Source organism: Terrapene carolina, unplaced genomic scaffold (genome assembly GCF_002925995.2).
Source record: "Terrapene carolina triunguis isolate 2854851 unplaced genomic scaffold, T_m_triunguis-2.0 Scaffold42, whole genome shotgun sequence".
Lineage (NCBI taxonomy): Eukaryota > Metazoa > Chordata > Testudines > Emydidae > Terrapene > Terrapene triunguis.
In genome coordinates this window covers 72471422-72493596 of record NW_020664393.1, presented here as the reverse complement: position 1 = coordinate 72493596, position 22175 = coordinate 72471422, and the positions used below count along the sequence as shown (strand labels likewise).

The window sequence follows — 22175 nt, the reverse complement described above, 5'->3', positions numbered from 1 at the left end:
AGATCGACTTAGATTGACTTACTTTGCGTCCTCGAGGCACGGGATCGACGGCTGCCGCTCCCCCGTCGACTCCGCTTCCGCCTCTCGCCCTGGTGGAGTTCCAGAGTCGACGGGGAGCGTGTTCAGGGATCATTGTATCGCGTCTAGATGAGAAGCGATACATCGATCCCCCGGCGGGTAGTGTAGATGTAACCTTAGTTGTCATGGGAGTAATAATATCTGGCCTCCAGGAGGACAAGGAGAGAGTTGAAGCTATTCTGGTTAATCTTCTGTAAACTGGGTACCTTCCTTCAGTCTAGGAAAAACATCCTGCTTTTATAACATTTCTGCTTACCTATAACCATTGGCTGAAACTGAAACACCAAGGTAGAGAGACCACAGCAAGTTATTTCAACCAAGTTGTAATTTCCTTAAGTAAAGAAAAAATTGAACAGCTTTATAACTAGTAGTGCAAGTAACACAAAACAAATGATGACCACATCTTATTAAATAAGATAGCAAATAAAGATATATGTGATCGATCAGACAATCAGGACTGCTTTTTAGAGGCAGCTTCCCCTCTCTCTCTCCTCACACAAGTGAAATACCAATAGAATGCATATTATTGGTACTCAAGGAAATATTTGTACCAGAGGATTATTTTCTACTTTGTTTTACTCCAACGCAGGTGTGTCACGAGTCTGCTGTAATTGCATATATGTTGTTTAATTTATCCTACAGTATGAACAGGCTGAATACTTGAAGATTTTTCCCAGATGTTTTTTGTGAACTCCTTTCTCCTATTCATGTAAACACACAGTGTGTTCCGGTTTGCTGAGTTGTATATACACTCTATGACTTAGTACAAAGTCTGAATGTTTAGTTAGCCAGAAGATTGTTTCCATCCTGTGATTCATTAGGTCCCTCTGGTACCTCCACTTCCTTTATTTTATACAATCACAAATTATATTAGTTTGTCTTATTTTGATAACCCCTCTAATTAATGTTCTGCACAGGAAACTTTATTACTGTTTTAAAACAGTCTCATAAAACAAGGACTTTTCCCGTTACTGGGGTGGCATAAGTGACATTTTCAAATAACTTAGTGACGAAGACTGAACAGTGCTTTCCACTGATTGTTTATGAGACTGGGTAATTTATGTAAATGAATGCACTGTTTTCAAATTTAAATCCCCTCTTTTTTTACAAATGTCAGACATTCTCAAATTAAGTGTAACATTACAGCTAACATTAAAAATGCAATAAGATGAGCTTTAGAACATAATTTTGATTTATTTAACAGAGGACTTCACAGATTATAATAGGACTAATACAGTTTGTGAATGAGGATTTAGTGTAATTTGGTTTCAGAAAAATCATAAGAATACATGATATAACAGCACAACTCTTGCCTATATATCAGTTCTCATTTTCTCCTACTTCCCTAACAATTCTACTACTAGAGGTTTAGGCTGGACATACTACTTCTATGCTACAGTTATGCTTCTCTTTTGTGGGTACACATAGGTTTCTTCCTCTCCTGATCTTGTGCCTTCTTTCACTCTGCTCTGAAATGTTTAGAAAGTGCAGAAGTCAAGTCTGGAAGAGGAGAAGGCACTGCATTTTTATTAACTTCACTCAGACCAGTCAGAAACTATTCAAACTTCTGAAAACAACAATTCACACTGGGCATATTTTGGGACTTAACATATCAGACCAGTGTCCTTATGCAACTCTATATTTAAAATCCCCTCATCTCTCCTATTTCCAGGTGTGTTAAGCAACTATCCAATTCTTCATTAAAATTTTCCCTTTCAATCAAACCTTATTCCACAAGGCCTTTCACCGTTAATCCTCTACAGAAAAAATATGAAACTGAATCATACAATTTTGGAGAGTGAACCATTTTCTGATAATTCATCGATTTTAAGGATATAAGAGATCATTTATGATCATCTATTTTGACTTTCAGTACAACACAAATCACAGAATTCCAACCAGCAAATTCCTCCATCAAGCTCCTAACTTTGGGGAGACAACCAAAATGGCTTGGTCCTATTAAAGCAGTGGTTCTCAAACTTTTGTACTGGTGACCCCTTTTACATAGCAAGCCTCTGAATGCGACCCCCCCTATAAATTAAAAACACTTTTTTGTATATTTAACACCATTATAAATGCTGGAGGCAAAGCAGGGTTTAGGGTGGAGGCTGACAGCTCACAACCCCCCCATGTAATAACCTCACAACCCCCTGAGGGGTCCCGACCCCCAGTTTGAGAACCCCTGTAGAATACGGTAACACACTGGATACATCCAGGGTGAGTAGTTTCTTCTCTTCCAGCATCAAGTGCAGATTCAGAAAGATGACTGGAAAGGTAACCAATTGGTTCAGGTGAAGATTTGAGACCACCTTAGGGACAAACTTGAGGTGTGGTCGTAGCATTACTTCGTCTTTATGGAAGGATGTGTTGGGTGGTCCAACCGTGAAAGCTTAAGTTCATTGACTCTCTGAGCTGAGGTGACGATCACCAAAAAAAGTCTTGATGGTAAAGTGGCGTACAGAGCATTCTGACAACGATTCAAAGAAAGGCTCCACGAGCTTCAGGAGAATGACACTGAAATCCCACCACAAGGGAGCTGATCTCTAACTGGAGGCGGAATATGAAGGAGGCTCCTAAGGAATTTCAATACTGCCAGGTGTGAGAAGATCAAATACGACTGTACCAGAGCATGACACGCCAATATGGCTTCCAAGTGGCCCCTGAGATAACTGAATGCCAGTCCCACATGTTTCAAGAACAGAATATAGTCTTCAATATATTTGATACAAGTATTTCAACTGGATCTATATTATTGTGAGCTGCCCATATTGAATTTTTTTTTTTTTTTTTTGAGGAGTAAGTCTTCCTGGTAGAGGACTTTCTGCATTGTATGTGAATTTGTTGAACCTGAAGGGAGTGATCTCTGTGAAAGGTGCTCAACCTGCAACCATCCAAGCCATCTGATTCAATGACTACGGGTCTGGGTGCATGATCTGACCATGGTTCTGAGACAGTATGCCCTGACAAGTTGGAAGGAGCATGAGAGGTCACATGGACATTTGCAGCAAGTCCAACAGCCAAAATTGTCTTGGCTATCAGGATTACCATAGCCTTGTCCCTCTTGATCTTACACTATCCTGGGGATGGGGGGAATTGGTGGAAAAGCATAGAGGATCCAGCAACAATTCCAGGTTTACACACCTCTGGAGCAGAAATTCGAGCACTTGGGGAAAGTTGTTATAGCTCTCTATTTCTCATTTCAGAATGAAGCGAGGGATGGTGCAAAAGAAAATACTACCACCAGAGTGTATTGATCCAATCCTTCAATCTTTTCCCACAAATTTAAGCTCCCTAAAACTTTTTATAAGTAATTCCACTTCACTCAGTCAAAACCCTTTTCTGCATATAAGGATAAACAAATAGAAAAGCAGCTCAATAGCAAGAAATGATTTCTCTCAAAGGTTTGAAGGGAGCAACTGTGCAAGCAGTTTGCACCAAATTAAGGTGCCACAGAACCAATACGACTTGAGGGACAGAAGCTCAGAGTCTTCAGTTTATCAGCTGGTTCTAAAAAAAATGCTTAAGGAGACATCCCCATGCCAGCTCTGTAGCTTCAGCATCACAAGCAGCTGGAGGAGTTAGCTGCCCCAAGTGCATGCCCATCAGAGACACTAGGAACATTCTTGGGGTGGCTAGCCCCTCCTTCCTCTCGCACCATTGTGGGTACAGTCTATTTTTAGTATGCTAGCTCAATCACAGCTAGCACAGACACGTGTCCTCAACATCCCTAGCTCTAAGTATGTACACACTAGCTCAAGTTAAGTGGTGCTTTAAGCTTGAGCTACCTAGTACATCAGTGGGGGTGGGTTGAAGCTTCAGTGCTGCTGAAACTCATGCTAATATTCTATCAGACAATAGTGTCATGGCATCTTGTGTGTTCTCTTGTGGCTGCATGGTCTGACCTGTAATGAGCAAGGTCAAAACCAGATGTCACATAGAAATTTGTAGGATCCCACTGAAAACTTGGCATGATGCTGGTCCCTTTTTCAATCAGTTTTTTGGATCTTTATTTTCCAAAGTGTTCACAAACTTTATTGACAGTTGCTTTCCATTCAGGTCTGTCTTTGGCTGTGTCTTCAAAGTTACCAATATTTATGCCACATGAGTTGAGATTCTGCGAAGGGTACCTGTGAAGCATTTACATTGACTGCCCTTCCTGCACTTTGGCTTTCAGCTCACCATAAAGGACTTTTTTGGGAGTCTATCACCCCCCCATTCTGATTACATGACCTTTCCATCTAAGCTTAGCTTTGATCATCATTTCCTTGATGCTAGTTGTTTTTGCTCTTTCGAGGATGTTAATGTTTGACACTTTGCTTTGCCAGTGGACCTTTAGAATAGAGTGAAGACAGCACATGGGAAATTTTTCAAGGTGCTTGATGTCTCTGCGGTAAACTGGCCATTTTTACATCCATATAAAAGGGATGCTATTACTGCTGCACTGTATATCATCTTTTTTTTTTGGCAGTTTGATGGCATACTGGTTGAGTATCCTATAGCGAAGTCTTCCGAAAGCCTAGCTTGTCTTTCATATTTTGTTTGATACTTCTTGATCCATGGAAATGTCACTTGAGATAGTGCTGCCATGGTATTTAAAGTGATTGACGTTATGCAGTTTTGTACCGTCAATGGTGATGTTTGTCTCAGTGGTAGTGGTTGACAGGGGGCTGATTGGAAGTGAACTTCAGTTTTTTCCAGGCTGATGGTGAATCCCAACTGTTAGTTGCCTCTGAGAACCTGCCAAGGATAAGCTGTAGGTCACTTTCACCATGACTAAGTAGAGCACAAATATCTTCAATAGAGCTTCGTATATAAGTTTCTTAAGGACTTTTGTCTTTGCTGTAAGCCTTCAGAGATTCAAGAGTTTTCCATCAGTTCTGTACCTTATGTAGCTACCCTTTTGAAGGTTGTCAGTATGCAATTCAGAATGGCTGCAAAGAAGAGACCAAAGAAGACTGGTGCCAGCATGCATCACTGTTTTACCCCATTAGATATAGGGACTGGTTTAGAGAGGCCACTGTCTGAGAGTATTTGACCAGTCATGTCTTCATGGAATTGATGTCTGATAACAAATTTGGTGAGGCAGCAAAACATTCTTCCAGAATTTACCAGAGGCTATTTCTGTTCACAGTGTCAAACACATTTTTAGATCAATGAAGATAGCATATAGTTCCGTGTTTTGTTCAATGCATTTTTTCTGAATATGCCTCACAACAAAAATAATAACTCACACAGGAAAATGACAAGACAAAAACACCATATCACCTATGCCTGAACACTTTCCACAAAATGACTACTCTATATCTGACCTATCAGTCCTCACCCGCAAAAGAAACCTGTACAACACTTTCAAAAGACTAGCCTGGGAACTTAAAGGCCAAGGCACAAAACGAGATTAAATTAGCTAGAGACATAAAGGATAACAAGAAAACATTATACAAATACATTAGAAGCAAGAGGAAGACCAAGGATCGGGTAGGTCCATGGCTCAATGAGGGGAAAAAACAATAACAGAAAATGTGGAAATGGTAGAGGTGCTTAATGACTTCTTTGTTTCGGTTTTCACCAAGAAGGTTGATGGTGATTCGACATCTCCCATAGTGAATGCCAGTGAAAATGAGGTAGGCTCAGAAGAGGCTAAAATAGGGAAAGAACAAGTCAAAAATTACATAGACAAATTAGATGTCTTCAAGTCACCAGGGCCTGATGAAATGCATCCTAGAATACTCAAGGAGCTGGCTGAGAAGATATCTGAGCCATTAACAGCTATTTTTCAAAAGTCATGGAAGACGGGAGAGATTCCAGAAGACTGGAAAAGGGCAAACATGGTGCCAATCTAAAAAAATGGAAAAAAGAACAACCCAGGGAATTACAGATCAGTCAGCTTAACTTCTGTACCCAGAAAGATAAGGGAGAAAATAATTAAGCAATCAATTTGCAAACATCTAGAAGATAATAAGGTGATAAGTAACAGTCAGCTTGGATTTGTCAAGAACAAATTGTGTCAAACCAACCTGATAGCTTTCTTTGACAGCATAACAAGCCTTGTGGATGGGGGGGAAGCAGTAGATATGGTATATCTCGACTTTAGTAAAGCTTTTGATACTGTCTCGCATGACCTTCTAATAAACAAACTAGGGAAATGCAATCTAGATGGAGCTACTATAAGGTGGGTGCATTACTGGTTGGAAAACTGTTCCCAGAGAGTAGTATCAGTAGTTCACAGTCATGCTGGAAGAGCATAACAAGTGGGATCCCGCAGAAATCAGTTCTGGGTCCAGTTCTATTCAATATCTTCATCAATGATTTAGATAATGGCATAGAGAGTACACTTAAAGTTTGCGGATGATACGAAGCTGGGAGGGGTTGCAAGTCCTTTGGAGGATAGGATTAGAATTTAAAATGATCTGGACAAACTGGAGAAATGGTCTGAAATAAATAGAATGAAATTAAATAAGGACAAATGCAAAGTACGCCAGTTAGGAAGGAACAATCAGTTGCACACATACAAAATGGGAAATGACTGCCTAGGAAGGAGTACTGCGGAAAGGGACCTGGGGGTCATAGTGGACAACAAGCTAAATGAGAGTCAATAGTGTAACACCGTTCCAAAAACAGTGAACGTCACTCTGGGATGTATTAGCAGGAATGCTGTAAGCAAGACACAAGTAATACTTCCACTCTACTCTGCACTGATTAGGCCTCAACTGGAGTATTCTGTCCACATTTCAGGAAAGATGTGGACAAATTGGAGAAAGTCCAGAGAAGAGCGACAAAAATGATTAAAGGTCCAGAAAATATGACCTATGAGAGAAGATTGAAAAAATTGGGTTTGTTTAGTCTGGAAAAGAGAAGACTGAGAGGGGACATGATAACAGTTTTCAAGTACATAAAAGGTTGTTACAAGGAGGAGGAGGAGGAAGTGTTCTTCTTAACCTCTGAGGATAGGACAAGAAGCAATGGGCTTAAATTGCAGCAAGGGAGGTTTAGGCTGGACATTAGGAAAAACAAATTGTCAGGGTGGTTAAGCACTGGAATACATTGCCTAGGGAGGTTGTGGAATCTCCATCACTGGAGATTTTTAAGAGCAGGTTAGACAAACACCCGTCAGGGATGGTCTAGATAAATACTTAGTCCTGGCATGAGTTCAGGGGACTGGACTAGATGACCTCTTGAGATCCCTTCCAGTTCTATGGGGGAACATCGAGTAGCTTTCTTCCCCAAAGTGATTTTGGCCCAAACAGAATCTCTCTTATCCTTTCCATCACTTCTAATTTCTTTACAGTCTACCTCATCATTAATATACAATGTTACTCCACCACTTTTGCCTTTGTCTTCCCTAAATAGCACATACCCATCAACACCTGTACTCCAGTCATGACTACTATTCCACTATGTTTCTGTTATCCCTATAATATCTGGTTTCACTTCCAGCACCACTAGTTCTAGTTCCTCCATTTTGTTACCCAGGCTACTTGTTGTACAAACATCTTAATTGTTGCTGCTTGGCTTTGCCCACATTCCTTACCCAATTGGGTATGGTCAGTCTACTGCCAGTATCGCCTATCTGAATGGTATCAGAACTATCCTTCCTCTTAATGTGCATTGTCTTACCTAGTGCTGTTCCTTTCTCCATTGCAGTATCTTTGCTTACTTGATTTTCCTCCCTCTCAATGTTAAAAACAGGCATGGAGATTACATGAGCATATCCCAATCATCTCCCTCAAGTTCCTAGATTCAAGTGCTTTTAATGAGTTGTGGCAACCTCCATACCAGAAGTCTATTTCCCTCCCTACTCAGGTCGAGTTCACCACATAAGAACTATCCTCTGTCCATGAATGCACCCCAGTGCAAACATCCTAAAGCCCTCTTTATACCACCACTGCCTGAGCCATCTGTTGATCATCAAAATTTTGTCTCACCTTCATTCTATGAATGAGTGAGAGAGAGAGAGACCTATTTTTTTTCGGGGGAGGGATAGTTCAGTGGTTTGAGCATTGGCCTGCTAAACCCAGGGTTGTGAGTTCAATCCTTGAGGGGGCCATTTAGGGATTTGGGGCAAAAATCTGTCTTCCAACCCTGATATTCTATGATTCTCCTCTCCAGGGACAGGCAGAATCCCACTGAAGATCACCTGAGCCTCCTTTTCCTTAAGCATCTTCCCCAACCTAGCATAGTCTCCCTTTATATGTTCTAGTGAGAATCTAGCTGTGTCGTTTGTTCCCACATGAAGGAAAATCAGTGGATTCTTTCCTGCTACCCTTATGATCCTCTTCAACCTCAGGTCCCCACGTCATATCTTAGCTCCCAGCAGACAGCACACCCTTGTTCTCTGGACCAACTCTGGTAACAGGTCTGTCTGTTCTTCTTAGTAGGCAGTCCCCAATCACATAGATGTGCCTTTTCCACATGATGGTGTGATTCTTTGGCCTTCCTCCTGTTCTTTCTGGCTGCAAGTCCTCTTGTCTTTTATTCTCCCTTGCAATCTTCTGCAAATCATCCTGTATCATCTGGGTGCTCTGAACTCTGGGTATCTCCATTGGCTCTTCCCCTCTTCTTACAGTACTAGCTGCTCCTCTCTTCTTCCATGCCCTCCCTCCTTCTGTTACAGCCTGCTGTGCCACTTCTTCATTTTCCAGCTGAGCAAACCTGTTCTTGAGCTCTATTTCTCCTTCACTAGTCGGTCTTTTCCTCTGCCTGGTTCTCATAGTCATATGCTTCTGCTGACCACCTTCCTCACCCAGCACTCTCCCCTCTGAGTTCTTCAGTCCAGCTTGCATCTGCAAATCTTGACTTTTCCCTTCAGCCTTCTCTTGCCTTTGCTCCATCATCTGCTCGTACCCCTTTCAAAACTCAACTATAGTTTCCACCTGCATCTCCAAGTCTCGGATCTTTTCTTCCATCAGCTCTTATCAGGTGGCACTTCATACAAATAAAGCTGTTTTCAGGTACCTGCACTAGAATCAGGTGCATCCTGCAGCTTCCACATCCGGTCATCTTCATGGTCTCTTCCATTGCGTGGGTCACTACCACTGCTGCCTCTGCATCTGCCATAGCCTTCCTGCCTAAACTCCTGCCAAGGAAAAACGGGGGGGGAAACAAAAACAAATCCAGACCACCATAAACCTCTTCCAGACCCACCTACCCCCCGCAAAAAAACCCAAAAAACAAAAGCCCCTCTAACTCCAACTCCTCTGTTTACAGCTCTGTTCGCTGGCTCCTGTGCTGCTGCTTCTGTGCGGTTGGCTGACTGGCTGCATTTATAAGCCCCTTAACCAGAGAAGCCCCACCCCTTAATCAGGAATCTGCTTCTCTCACAGCCCACTGCCATGTACCAGCCTCTACAAACTGAACAAAGGGGAAAAAAACCACAGAAAACAGAAAAAACATACAACACCCACAAAAAAACTCATTCGTTGCCCCTAAGATCAGGGGCTTGTCTCCTCCCTTCCTCTCCAACAGAACTCCCGCTCCAACTCCTCTGTTGGCTACCCGTTCCTTATCTCCCACAGCACACTGCCAGAAAGAACATACAACATCCATATAAATTCACTCACTGCCCCAAATGACAATGGCTTTCCTCCTACCTTCCTCTCCAACAGAAGTTCCCCTCTGTAATACTCCAATATCCTGGAACTGTCATGGCTACAACACCGCATACAACGAAAATGACGACTGTGGTGTTCTGACCTGATCTAAATCCACACTAGGCCTCTGGTAGAAGCTTCTCACATACTGTTTCAACAAGATGATTGAACAAAATACAAGCAGGTTTCAGAGTAGCAGCCGTGTTAATCTGTATCCGCAAAAAGAACAGGAGTACTTGTGGTCTTGTTAGTCTCTAAGGTGCCACAAGTACTCCTGTTCTTTTTGAAAAGACAAGCATGAATTTTACCACCTACAGAGCTAGTAACACAGTGTCGATGCAACAGCTTGAGTTACAATCATGCATTAGCAGCTAATGCTATTACTCTCTGCTGCTAATCAAATCTATCTGTGTAACTTGAGTGTTGTTTTGAAGTGTGGTCACTCTTACTTGAGGTAGGCTAACTTGAGATAGTTCTGCTGTGAAGGCATACCCTCAGAAAGCTGATGCCCAGGCCTTCACACAGCCAAGAATATTAAGAATCTCACATCCAAATACGATTTAACTTCCTATCCTTGCACCAGGCTCTGAAGGTGCACCAAACTGTGTAACAGTGAAATATTTAGACCTTTATTCATCTGTAGCTCTGTGGAAATCACCTGTTCTGGAATGATCCTGTGAGTCATGTTGACAAGAGTTCCCTTTGAGAGAGTTTCTGTTACTCCAACAGCTTCTGCTCCTGTAATAGGAGTGACATACTGACAATCTCTTGGGCTCAGAATGTGTACACGAGAGGCGCAGGATTGATGAAACAATAGCCAGAGACTTGGTGTTGCACTGCTGAGTAAGTGGAGACATTGTTCACCCCTTGAGCTGTAGTTTCAACCTCCTGTCGACTTAGGAGAAAGCAGTATTTACTACAACCAGATGGCTGCATTCTCACAGGGTGATTTCTCCAGACAGAGGAAGCAGGATACATTGCAAGCCATGGAGTGCTCCAGAGAGTATCAGAAGAACTAAAAGTAATACCTTTCACTATAAAACATTATGTCTTAATCTGAAAAAGGAAAGGGGATCAGGAAAAATAAAAAGCATCAAAGACGAAAGTTAAGTCTAGCCAGTCAAACTTACCCAGCCCTTCCTGCTTCAGACAACAAGCCCCATGAGCAGGTTTAGCCAGCCCCTCTTAAAGGGAAGAATGACATCGTGAAAGAGGAGGTTACTCACCCTGTGCAGTAACTGACGGTCTTCGAGATGAGAGTCCCTGTGGGTGCTCCACTCCAGGTGTTGGTGAGTGCCTGCGCCTTCACTCGGAGATTTTTATAGCAGTACTCGTACCGGTCATACACACGCAGAACCTGCCCCCGCCCGCTCTGAGTGTACCTTAATAGTACGCATGCGTGACCGGTCTCCTCAGTTCCTTCTCTACAACGGAGGCTACCCCAACTAAGAAGTAGAGGGGAGGAGGGTGGGGAGTGGAGCACCCACAGGGACACTCATCTCGAAGAACGTCAGTTACTGCACAGGGTGAGTAACCTCCTCTTCGAGAGAGAGAGATGTCCCTGTGGGTGCTCCACTCCAAGTGACTTAAAAGCAGTGTATCTCAAGGAGGTAGGGACTTCGGATTTGGTAGGAATGCAGTAGATAATACAGCTCTGCCTAATCGTGTATCAGAAAGAGGGCCTTGAGTAAGGGCATAGTGCTTAACAAATGTGTGTTCAGAAGACCAAGTGGCCGCTTTACAGATCCGCCGGGGAACTTGGTGTAGAAAAGCCACGGAGGTAGCCACAGATCTAGTGGAGTGAGTTCTGATGCTGGTGGAAGGTGTAACTTTCTTTATCTGATAGCATAGTTGGATACATTCAGAAATCCAGTTTGAAAGTCTCTGGGTAGAAATAGTTGTCCCTTTGGAACGCTCTGCGATGGAGACAAAGAGTCTAGAAGAATTCCTAAAGGGCTTAGTTCTATCCAAGTAGAAGGACAAAGCCCTGCATACATCTAACATATGCATTGTCGATTCAAGAGAGTTTGCATGTGGTTTAGGAAAGAAGGTCGTTAGGTGTATCGGCTCATTGATGTGGAATGACGAATGCATCTTTGGAAGAAATTTGGGGTGTAATCAAAGGGTAACCTTGTCCTTAAAAAATAGTGTATACGGTGGGTCTGCCACAAGAGCTGCTATTTCTCCTGCCTGTCCGGCGGAGGTGATTGCCACTAAGAATGCTGTTATCATAGAGAGGTGTAAAAGGGAACAAGTGGCTAGGGACTCTAATGGTTGTTGAGTTAAGCAGGATAATACTAAGTGAAGGTGCCACGTAGGGGTAGGTGGTTTAATGTCTGGGTATAGGGATTGGAGTCCTTTGAGAAAACACTTGGTGATTGGATGAGCAAAAACAGAGGTATCATCGATCTTGTCACGAAAAATTGTAATAGCAGCTAAGTGGACTTTGATGGAGCTGAAAGAAAGGCCAGATTGCTTAAGGTCTAATAGGCAGTCAAATATGAGCAGAAGAGATGTAGAAGTAGGAGGAAGTTGTTTAGTTGAGCACCATTGTATAAATCACCCCACTTTCGGAGATAGATGATACGAGTAGATTGTGTTGTGCTATATAGGAGCACTCTTTTAACCTGCTCAGAGCATGCTAGTTTGTTTTGGGAGAACCATGTAGAAACCAAGCTTTGAGGTGAAGCATGGACAGGTTGGGGTGAAGAAATCGGCCGTGTTGCTGCGATAGGAGATTTGGAGTAAGGGGCAATGAAATTGGTGGGCGAACTGACATTCTGGTAAGGAACGGAAACCACGGTTGTCTGGGCCACGAGGGGGCAATCAAAATCACCATGGCACGATCTGTTCGTATCTTTGTCAGAACTCCGTGGAGAACCAGTATTGGGGGGAAAGCACAGAGTAAGTCCTTGTGCCATGGGATCATAAATGCATCTCCCAGGGAATGTTTGCCCAGTCCCGCTCTGGAGCAAAATTCGGGACATTTAGTGTTTTTCGCAGTTGCAAAAAGATCTATGGTTGGGTAGCCCCAAATGCGGAATATGTTGTGGATGATCATCTCGTTTATCTGCCATTCGTGATCCCAGGGAAAGCATCTGCTTAATTCGCCCGCTGTGGTATTCAAAGCTCCAGGAAGATAGGGGGCTGATATCCGGATGTTGTTCGCAAGGCACCAATTCCAGAGCTTCATAGCTTCTGTACAAAGTGAGTGAGAGCAAACTCCTCCCTGCCTGTTTACATAGAACATGCAGGCGATGTTGTCTGTCATTATCCATACCCGTTGGTTCTGGATTAATGGGAGGAAGTGACGGCAGGCGTTACGTATGGCTCGGAAGTTCTAAGACGTTTATGTGCAGGGAGGTTTCGGTTGAAGACTATAGTCCCTGGGCTGTATGGTGGGACATGCGTGCACCCCACCCTGTGAGGGATGCATCGGTAGTCATTATGAGGGATGAAGCATCCTGGAGAAAGGGGACTCCTGAGCAGAGGTTGGAAGGAACTGTCCACTATAGGAGAAAGTCTTTGACTCTGAAAGGTATGGATAGTGGCTTGTTTAGAGCGTGCACATTTGGTCTGTAAACCGTGGCCAACCAAGCTTAGAACCACCTCATGTATAGTCGTGCGCTCTGGACCACAAAAGTGCACGAGGCTATGTGACCTAATAGTTGTAGACAGTCTCAAGCAGTGACCTGAGGACTGTTGTGAAGTTTCGTTGCCAATAGTTTTATGGTGTTGAAGCGATCGGGCGGGAGAGATGCTATTCCCGTCCGGGAATCGAGGTGTGTTCCTATGAACTCCAGGTGCTGGGTAGGAGATAATGTGGATTTGTTTTTGTTTATTTGTAGGCCGAGAGATAGGAAACAAGCAACAGTGAGCTGTATGAATTGAAGCGCTTCGTCAAACGTTGAGGCTTCGAGGAGACAATCGTCGAGGTAAGGAGATATTATGACCCCTTGTTTTCTGACGTAGGCAGTGACTACAGCTAGGAGCTTGGAAAAAACACAGGGGACGGTGGATAGGCTGAAGGGTAGCACCCCGTATTGAAAATGTGTCAGCCAAGGGTAAAACGAAGGAAACGTCTGTGGGCTGAATGCTTAGTCACACGAAAATAGGCATCCTGTAGGTTGAGGGCTGAAAACCAATCGCCCTGCTCCAGCGCTGGGATTATGGTGGTGAGGGTAACCCATTTTGAACTTTTGCTTTTTGATAAATTTGTTGAGCCACCTGAGGTTGAGGATTGGTCGCCATCCCCCGGCTTTCTTTTCTGTTAAGAAATAATGGGAATAAAACCCCTTCCCTCTGTGTCGTTTGGGCACAAGTTCCACTGCTCCCAATAGAAGGAGATGATGTACTTCTTGGAGGAGCAGTTGCTCATGAGAGGGTCCCTGAAGAGAGACAGGGAGGGTGGGTGGGTAGGAAGCAAGAATAGGAAAGGGATGGAATAGCCAATTGTGACGACCTCTATAACCCACTTGTCAGTAATGTTCTGCCATTGACGGGAGAATGGTCGTAGGCGGTGTCCAAAAATAGGGACATGTGGTATAAGCGCTGAAGTGGGAATGTTGTTGTCTAAACCCTTGACCAAGGCTTCAAATCTGCTTATTAGTCGGAGGGGGTTAGACGCTGCCGAGGAATTGGGATGACGACACTGGTATCTGGGTCTCCCCCAAACATTTTATGCGTTTTGAATGGCTATCTGAAAGAGGGATAGCATGTTGGAAGAGAAAAGATAGAAAAATGGTAACTAAGTACTACTGGTAACAAACTAACTAACTAGGAAGGAATTCAAACAAAGTGAGAGAAAAAGTCTCTAACGAGTCTGCTGAGCTCCGTCTCAGGCCGGGGATGGTAGAGAAGGAACTGAGGAGACCGGTTGCGCAGGTACACTCAGAGCAGGGGGTGGGAGGGCAGGCTCTGCGCGTGCATGACTGGTATGAGTACTTCTGTAAAAATCTCCGAGCGAAGGCGCAGGGACTCACCAACACCTGGAGTAGAGCACCCACAGGGACATCTCTTTGTCAAGCCTGACCTTAAAAACCTCTAAGGAAGGAGATTCCACCACCTCCCTAGGTAACCCATTCCAGTGCTTCACCACCCTCCTAGTGAAAAAGTTTTTCCTAATATCCAACCTAAACTTCCCCCACTGCAAGTTGATGAAATCATGCTCCCACTAAAGTCAACAGCTTAACTCCAACTCACTTTTATGGGGTCAGGATTTCACCCACTGTCTGAACTAGGAAAAATGGAATTACAGAATGGGGATCTTCATGCCTCAAAAATGGAAGCCAAGACCTTCACACTGTTTGCTGGTTGGAAAGGGAGACTGACAACCACTTCTGTACATATGCTCTCTTTCATTGCTATGTCTTAAGTGTCTCTGATGTACAAGAACACTAAACAATAATAATATTTAGCTCACAAACAGCACTTATCTTCAAAATATGAACTCCACACAATGGATACTTAGTGAGTTAGACATTAACCTTTGTATTACAGATTGGGAAATGTGGGCAGGTAAATTGTAAATTACTTGCTCAAATCCAGAGGAAGTCAGCCTCAGAGCTGAGATTTCGGCCTTCCAGTCCTGTGCGCAGACCATGCTTCTCATGAAATAAAATTTAACATCTCTTTACTAGAATTTCAAAAGTCTTGTCAATATATTAGAAACTAATACAAATAAAATAGAATTTAGGGCTAAATTCTGTCTTCAGTTGTCATGGGAGGCACTTGTGCATAGTTGAGGACAGAATATAGCCCTTAAGCATAGGGAAATACCATACATTGCACAGCAATTAGTGAATTAACTGGCAGAAGTATGTCATTCAGACTGAACAAGATGGTGGACAATATTTAACAGCACAATGCTTTCAGTTCTTCTGTTCTTATTACTTCTGCATTTTAACTGCTTCTAGTTCTTTATATGAACTTTACCCAGCATTTCCTGTTTTGTTTCCCCAAATCTGCTGCTGTAACTGATGCACTGATAAGTATTACATTTAGTACTATAATTATTTGCAACAAGCTGCAAACAGATGGAAGCTCATATATAATGCCCCTTCTACTATGCATCTAGAGCAGGGGTTCTCAAACTTCATTGCAAGGCAACTTGACAACAAAAATTACTATATGACCCCAGAACGGGGAACCGAAGCTTGAGCCCGCCCAAGCCCCACTGCCCCTGGCACGGGGGCCAAAGCTGAAGCCCATGGGCTTCAGCCCCAGGCAAGGGGCCTGTAACCTGAGCCCCTCTGCCCATGGCTGAAGCCCTTGGGCTTCAGATTCAGCCCCAGGCGGTGGGGCTTGGGCTTCAAGCTCAGGCCCCAGCAAATCTAAGCCAGCCCTGGTGACCCCATTAAAATGCGGTCCCGACCCACTTTGGGGTCCCGACCCACAAAATGAGAACTACTAAAGAATACACGACAGGCAACCAGGATATGCAGTGTTCTCCTTCGTCCCCCACCCCCTAAGCCCTTTCCTATTTACTGCTCTCTAACCCAGTAAAGCACAGACTCTACAATATTGTGTTCTTTTAATTAAATACAGGTATTAAATTCAATTGGTTTCTCTCTGCTTCCAAATTTTCCATTTATTGCAGATTTTTGTATTGTAATATATCTAACCACACTACAGATGTCAGAGGGAAAAATGAGTTTTGGCAGTGTCAGAGACAACTGGGGCATTCTGCACCCAGGAAGGAGCCCAGTGAGATAATGTCTGTTATTGGCATCCAAGAAATTGTTGGGCTTTTTTGCTACTTCGCAAGGAATACATCTCCTTTTTCCTTTTCCCTTTTGGGCTTTACATTTGAAGGGATGAGATTTGAATTCCTCTTTTCCCACTGCTGCAACCAGTATCAATAACCATTTGCCTCACTGCACCTGTCCCAGAATCTAGCACTACACCCAACAACAGTGAATATGCACAATATCTTCATGTTTCTGCTAAAATTATCAGAGGTGAAATAGCATCAGTGCTAATGGCTGAATTCCTGATCCTGCAAGTTGCTCCATGCTGACTCTGGGGTTCACCCACATGGAGTAACTTTCAAGAATGGGGCCAATGTATCATTACATTTTGGATTCAACATCCCAGTGAAATGAATAAGTCAGTTCACACTTTCTTCAGAGCTATTGTTTCAGGCTATCTGCAGAGTCAAGCAGACAGAATTGTGTCAGTTTAAACATGGTTCAAATTATTAAAATTATTTTTGCAACTATAAGGGCCAGAGACTTTTGTATACAAAGGCTTATACCCTGGAGCACCTCTGTGCATCTACTGAAAAGCAAAAAGAGGGAATTATGTTGCCATTTATACAGTCACATAACTGCATTGTAGCCAGTAGCCATCGCATGGATAACACCACATCAAGACAGAAAAGGTGTGATGTAGTGTTCTGAAAATGGGAGAAAGAGTCAGGAACCCTCCAGTTCTACTGTTTGCTCTGATGGAAGCCTTCCATGGCTGTGGGAAAGTTAAAACCTTTTCCCTATCTATAAAGCAGGAATAAGAACATTACAGCAGTCTTGTGAAAATTAATTAATCACTTAATGTTTGTGACGAGCTTAGCAAAGTATCATCATTAATAGTCTTTCTTCATTATTAACTTTTCTATTGTCTTTTGTAAGATATTTGATCTACTTTTTAGGAGTACAGTAGCTACTACTGAAAATATCTGTTTTATCTCTGTGCAATAACCTTTCCAGGAGCAACCAATTTCCTTTAGCTTAGATTTTAAGTTCTTTGGCGCAATGGCTTCTATTCGTGTGCGTACAACACCCAGTACAAAAGAGCCTTGAATGGAGCATCTAAGTGCTACTGCAATACACATAAATAAATAAAATCTAAGAATTATTATTAAATCATTTATAAATAAACACAAATCAGTTTTTAAATATTTGAACAAAAACTTTCATTCAGCAAGGTTCGTCTCTGGAAATGTACTCCAGACCCCCGATGAACTGGACTTTGGAATAAAAACTTTGCTACTGTGCTCTGTGGGAGGGGAAATGTAATTAATTATTTTGAACTTTAAAATATTTGTTTCATATAATTATTTTGATATTTTGAGAATATGCCTAGGCAAAGTTCCATGTGCCTATTTTCATTCTATCCTTGCTTATTGTTTTTGCATTCTATTGAGTGTTGTGCAAATATCCAAAACTGTATCATAATTAAAATACAGAAATATATTTAAACATTATTAGCATGGTTAATTTCCTAGCATTATTATAGTAATGTATGCAGTTTGCATGTACTGTACTATTATATTGATCTGATATTTTTCTGCCTAGTACAGCTTAGCACCTGCTTGAATTATATAATAGTGGTGAAAAACTTGCCATTTCTATTTGTAGTACATTATTCAGTACACCAAAGAGATTCTTTCTGGTAGCAATCACGTGCATTAATCTCAAAGCAGCGTGCTTTCCAAGGATTTGTCTTGTTTTGTGTTGTCATTCCCCAGGGCAGCCAGACTTCATGAAGTATATAATGGTTCAAAGTAGCTACCATATAAATCTGTCCAAACTAGCCCCTTCTTTAATAGGGTTCAGATAAATTTTAAAAATAGGAAGTCAGAACTATAAACTTCAGAGATATCAAAAGTCAACCCATCAGTGCTAATCAAGATGGCAACTTATTTTGGAAGCACATATCTGGATTTAATCAAGTATTCGCTCTTCCTACAAATGCCTACTAAGAAAGATATATACAACAACATGTTGACCTTGCATCACATACACAAACAACTTCTTAAATGAAATAGTAGACAAATATGTCAAAAATATATCTCAGTTTTCAGGAGGAAAATAATCAATTGCATAATGAGATTTATGTAGCACGGTATTTTGAGCAACATGATTGGAATATAGGCACTGTGCAATCAACTCAAGTTTACAACAAGAATTTATTACAAAGTTAGTGTGTGTTTTTAATACTCTCATATAGGTATAGTTATCTAAAAAATGAAAAGACAGTATGAATATTTAATAACAGCTCAGTAAGAATGTGAAATATTATAGGATAACGAATGTGCAAAAATCATTTCCAGAAGCCCACCCTGGCATATATAAAAGGTCATGATTTAAGAGTTCCGTCCTGTAGGTGTCAAAGGTCAAAACAATGAGCTATTAAAGCTACTTTCACTTCCCTTGAAATAAAGTGCTGTCTTGGGCCAAAAGGTGAGAGGTTAGAAAAACAGTTTGTCTGCTGGTCTATTCCCATTCTTCCTCCTGACAGGAAATCATACATGCTCCTAGACACCATTTAGGGTTAACCTAGGGTCATGGCCATGGACTAAGTACCCAGCTAAAGGAATTCATTATTTATTTATTCAAAAGAAAAGACTGCAAGGCCACAGGTTAAATTTTTGTCAAACACAAATTTTACTCTAAAGTTCAGCTAAGCATTAATGGTCCAATAAAATAAATAATCCTCACTCCATTGCCACTAAAGGAAGAGTAAAGCTGTGGCCATAATTACGTATGATTTAGGAGACAACTGTAAAAAAAAAATCTTATGATTATGTACATGGTTGTTAGGTCAAGAAGACAAACTGATTTTTCTTAATAGGTATAAGACTGAAATTGGAAATTTCATCTTATCCTTTATGATGTGGTTCAGACCAAATCCTGTAATTCCAATATTGAAGTATTTTAAAATGAACTATAAAAAAGCATAAATTATTAATTTATAGTGAGGTTCACTATTGTTCAGGTGCATGTTCACACGTCTAAAAAACGTCCTGCTATGCTTACACAATTTTGGGGGACACATAGTAGAATAATATATCTAAATGTTTTGTAAAAATGTAAACTAGATAACATTTTAAAATTGTCATTTGGATGGTCTTATGGAGTTGCAATAATACCTAGTGTCAAAATACAGGGAACAAGAGCTTCTCTTCCTGGCTTGAGACAATAATTTCTCAATATAAAGTCCTCAGTAGACATGGTTGATTTTATTTTTAATTAACAAAAAAAAAAAATCAAAATTTCAAAGTTGCTTGAATTTCACAAGGTTCAAAACAGGCCCATTTTGGTTTTACACAAAACTTTTTGGTCACCATTTTTAATAAAGTCAGGATTGTTTTTTTTTAACTGAAAATATTATAAATTTTTCATTAAGTATTCACTAATAAAAAATGTCAAACATTTTGAGAATGTTTTTGATAATTGTTTTAAAACATCACACAAAAATGAAAATGTCAATAGTTTGAGAAATCTCTTAGTTTTGAAAAGGAAAAGGCTATTTTTCAATAGAAAATTTGTTCTTTGAAAAATTTCAACCAGTTTTACCCCCAGTTTAGCTGGGTCTGGAATTACACACATATAGTTACATAGAACCAGAAACAAACCATATGCCCTGTGTGATGAACTAGGGCTATCTCTCTGCAATTTATGAGACTGATATTATAAAGTTGTATTATGAGAAAGTGTTGTATCCTAATGCCTATATTTACATGGATCCATCACTGCTAACAAGCCACTTAGCCCATACACCTCACACAAATACAATGGGAACTAAAGGTTAATGATGGTACTTAAACCTGACAAAAGATTATGCTAAAAAGTAGCTCAAGCCTTGAAAATCCACTTTAGCTGAAGGGAAGGGAAAAGGCAGGAACAATGGAAAGTTACCCAGAAGACAGAACAAAGCCACACAGGAACAGGAGAACCCGACAGGAAGTGGGGCAGGAGAAAGCAAGTTCACAGACATGGGTAAGGGCCTCCAGAAGGAGAGGTCAACAAGCAAGTAGCAGTCTTATGAGGTAGGGGGGCCCTACACACTTTCCTGAGCCCAGATGGTCTCAAGGACTCTGGACCACCCAACAGACTCAGACCCAGCCCAAAGAATGCCCTGGAGTGGTGAGGAAACTGAGGCAAGGACATACATATAGTGTTTATTGTTTTGTATGAACTGTACTCTCCTGTGCTTTACATGATTAAGGATAAAAGAGCATTAATGTGTTAAACAACGTACAAAATGTATGTGTGTATATGCATCACAACTACTACATGCACCTGAAAAAATTAAACTGTAAACCAAAAGTTTCATACCTTGGGGTGGAGTTCTGGGAAAGGGGTGTGCACTGTGCCTAGAGGGACTAGGAGGCTGGACAGCAGGTTCCAACACTGGGAGGGGGTGCCAGATAGTAGGTCTGCACCCCGAGACTGTGCTGCGGGACCCAAGATTGGGGCAGTGGTTAGACGCTGTTCAGGCTCCAGAAGCTTAAAACTCCCCAGGGGATCCAGAGCACAGAGGCTTGGATTGCCTTCACAGCAGTCCTACTGGGTGGGTGGAAAGGGGTTCTCACTTGGATCTGACACCCTTCATATCTGGAAGTTTAACACTGAACATGTGGGCAAAGGTAGTGCCTTTGTGATTCTCAGCAGTGATTTCGCTAGATCGGGGGTCGGCAGCCTTTCAGAAGTGGTGTGCCGAGTCTTCATTTATTCACTCTAATATAAGGTTTTGCGTGCCAGCAATACATTTTAACATTTTTAGAAGGTCTCTTTCTAGAAGTCTATAATAGATAACTAAACTATTATTGTATGTAAAGTAAATAAGGTTTATAAAATGTTTAAGAAGCTTCATTTAAAATTAAATTAAAACGCAGAGCCCCCTGGACCGGTGGCCAGGACCCGGGCAGTGTGAGTGCCACTGAAAATCAGCTCGCGTGCCGCCTTCAGCACGCGGGCCATAGGTTGCCTACCCCTGCTCTAGACTATCCTGGATGGAATGTTGTTTAGGTATTCTAAAGGGAGTCCTCCTTTTCTCTAAGTATAGTCACTACATGATAACATATAGCCTGAAGAATGAGAGGTAAAACATTCTCAATATTCTTACAGAAAAGATTGGGTTGTACCCACAAGGAACACATTGTAATCAAAAGACTAAAGATATTCTTACCAAATTAATCAGCTGCATGTGGATGATATCTTCCACTAATACTGCTGTTTCATGAAGGGGCCTGCGAACATCCCCTAAGGAAAACCTGGAAAAAAAATGTTTCACATAAGGCTACCAAATTGGAAGAAAAACAAAAACAAAAACCTTACATGAAACCAAGCAAAAAGAAAAAATCACCCGTATTTAAACTTCTAGTGAATTGAAGATGAATTGATTAAATTAAGGAAGAGAGCACTGAGGATGAATATCAGAGGAACAAATCTTAACACAGTGAGATATATTAGAGCAGTGCCGTAACAAGTGTGAGGCGAGTGAGGCACTTGCCTCGGGTGCACAAAGGGGAGGGGCGCAATCACCTCCTCTCCACCTCCGCCTCCTCCCCTGAACGCGCCGCCCCTGCTTCCTGCGAATCAGCTGTTCACGCAGGAAGCCTGGAAGCACGGAGAAACAACCAGCGGCGCGCTCAGGCCCAGGGAGGCGGAGGCAGAGCAGAGGTGAGCTGGGGCAGGGAGCGCAGGGCCGGGTCTAACTTTTTTGCCTCCGCTCCAAGCAAAAAAAAAAAAAAAAAAAAAAAAGGGGGGGGGAGGGGGGGGGCGG

The 22175-nt window shown here is 42.0% G+C and overlaps 1 protein-coding gene across 12 annotated transcripts in view; it reads right to left on the bottom strand.

Annotated features, from left to right (window-relative positions):
- The window catches only part of SUPT3H (SPT3 homolog, SAGA and STAGA complex component), a 469967-nt gene that overhangs the window by 196043 nt on the left and 251749 nt on the right, over positions 1-22175 (bottom strand). For all 12 annotated transcript variants that reach the window (XM_026655958.2, XM_026655980.2, XM_026655952.2 and 9 more), the window contains one exon: positions 21579-21663. In XM_026655958.2, the coding sequence (XP_026511743.1) occupies positions 21579-21663 (85 nt within the window). The remainder of the gene's footprint in view (positions 1-21578; positions 21664-22175) is intronic.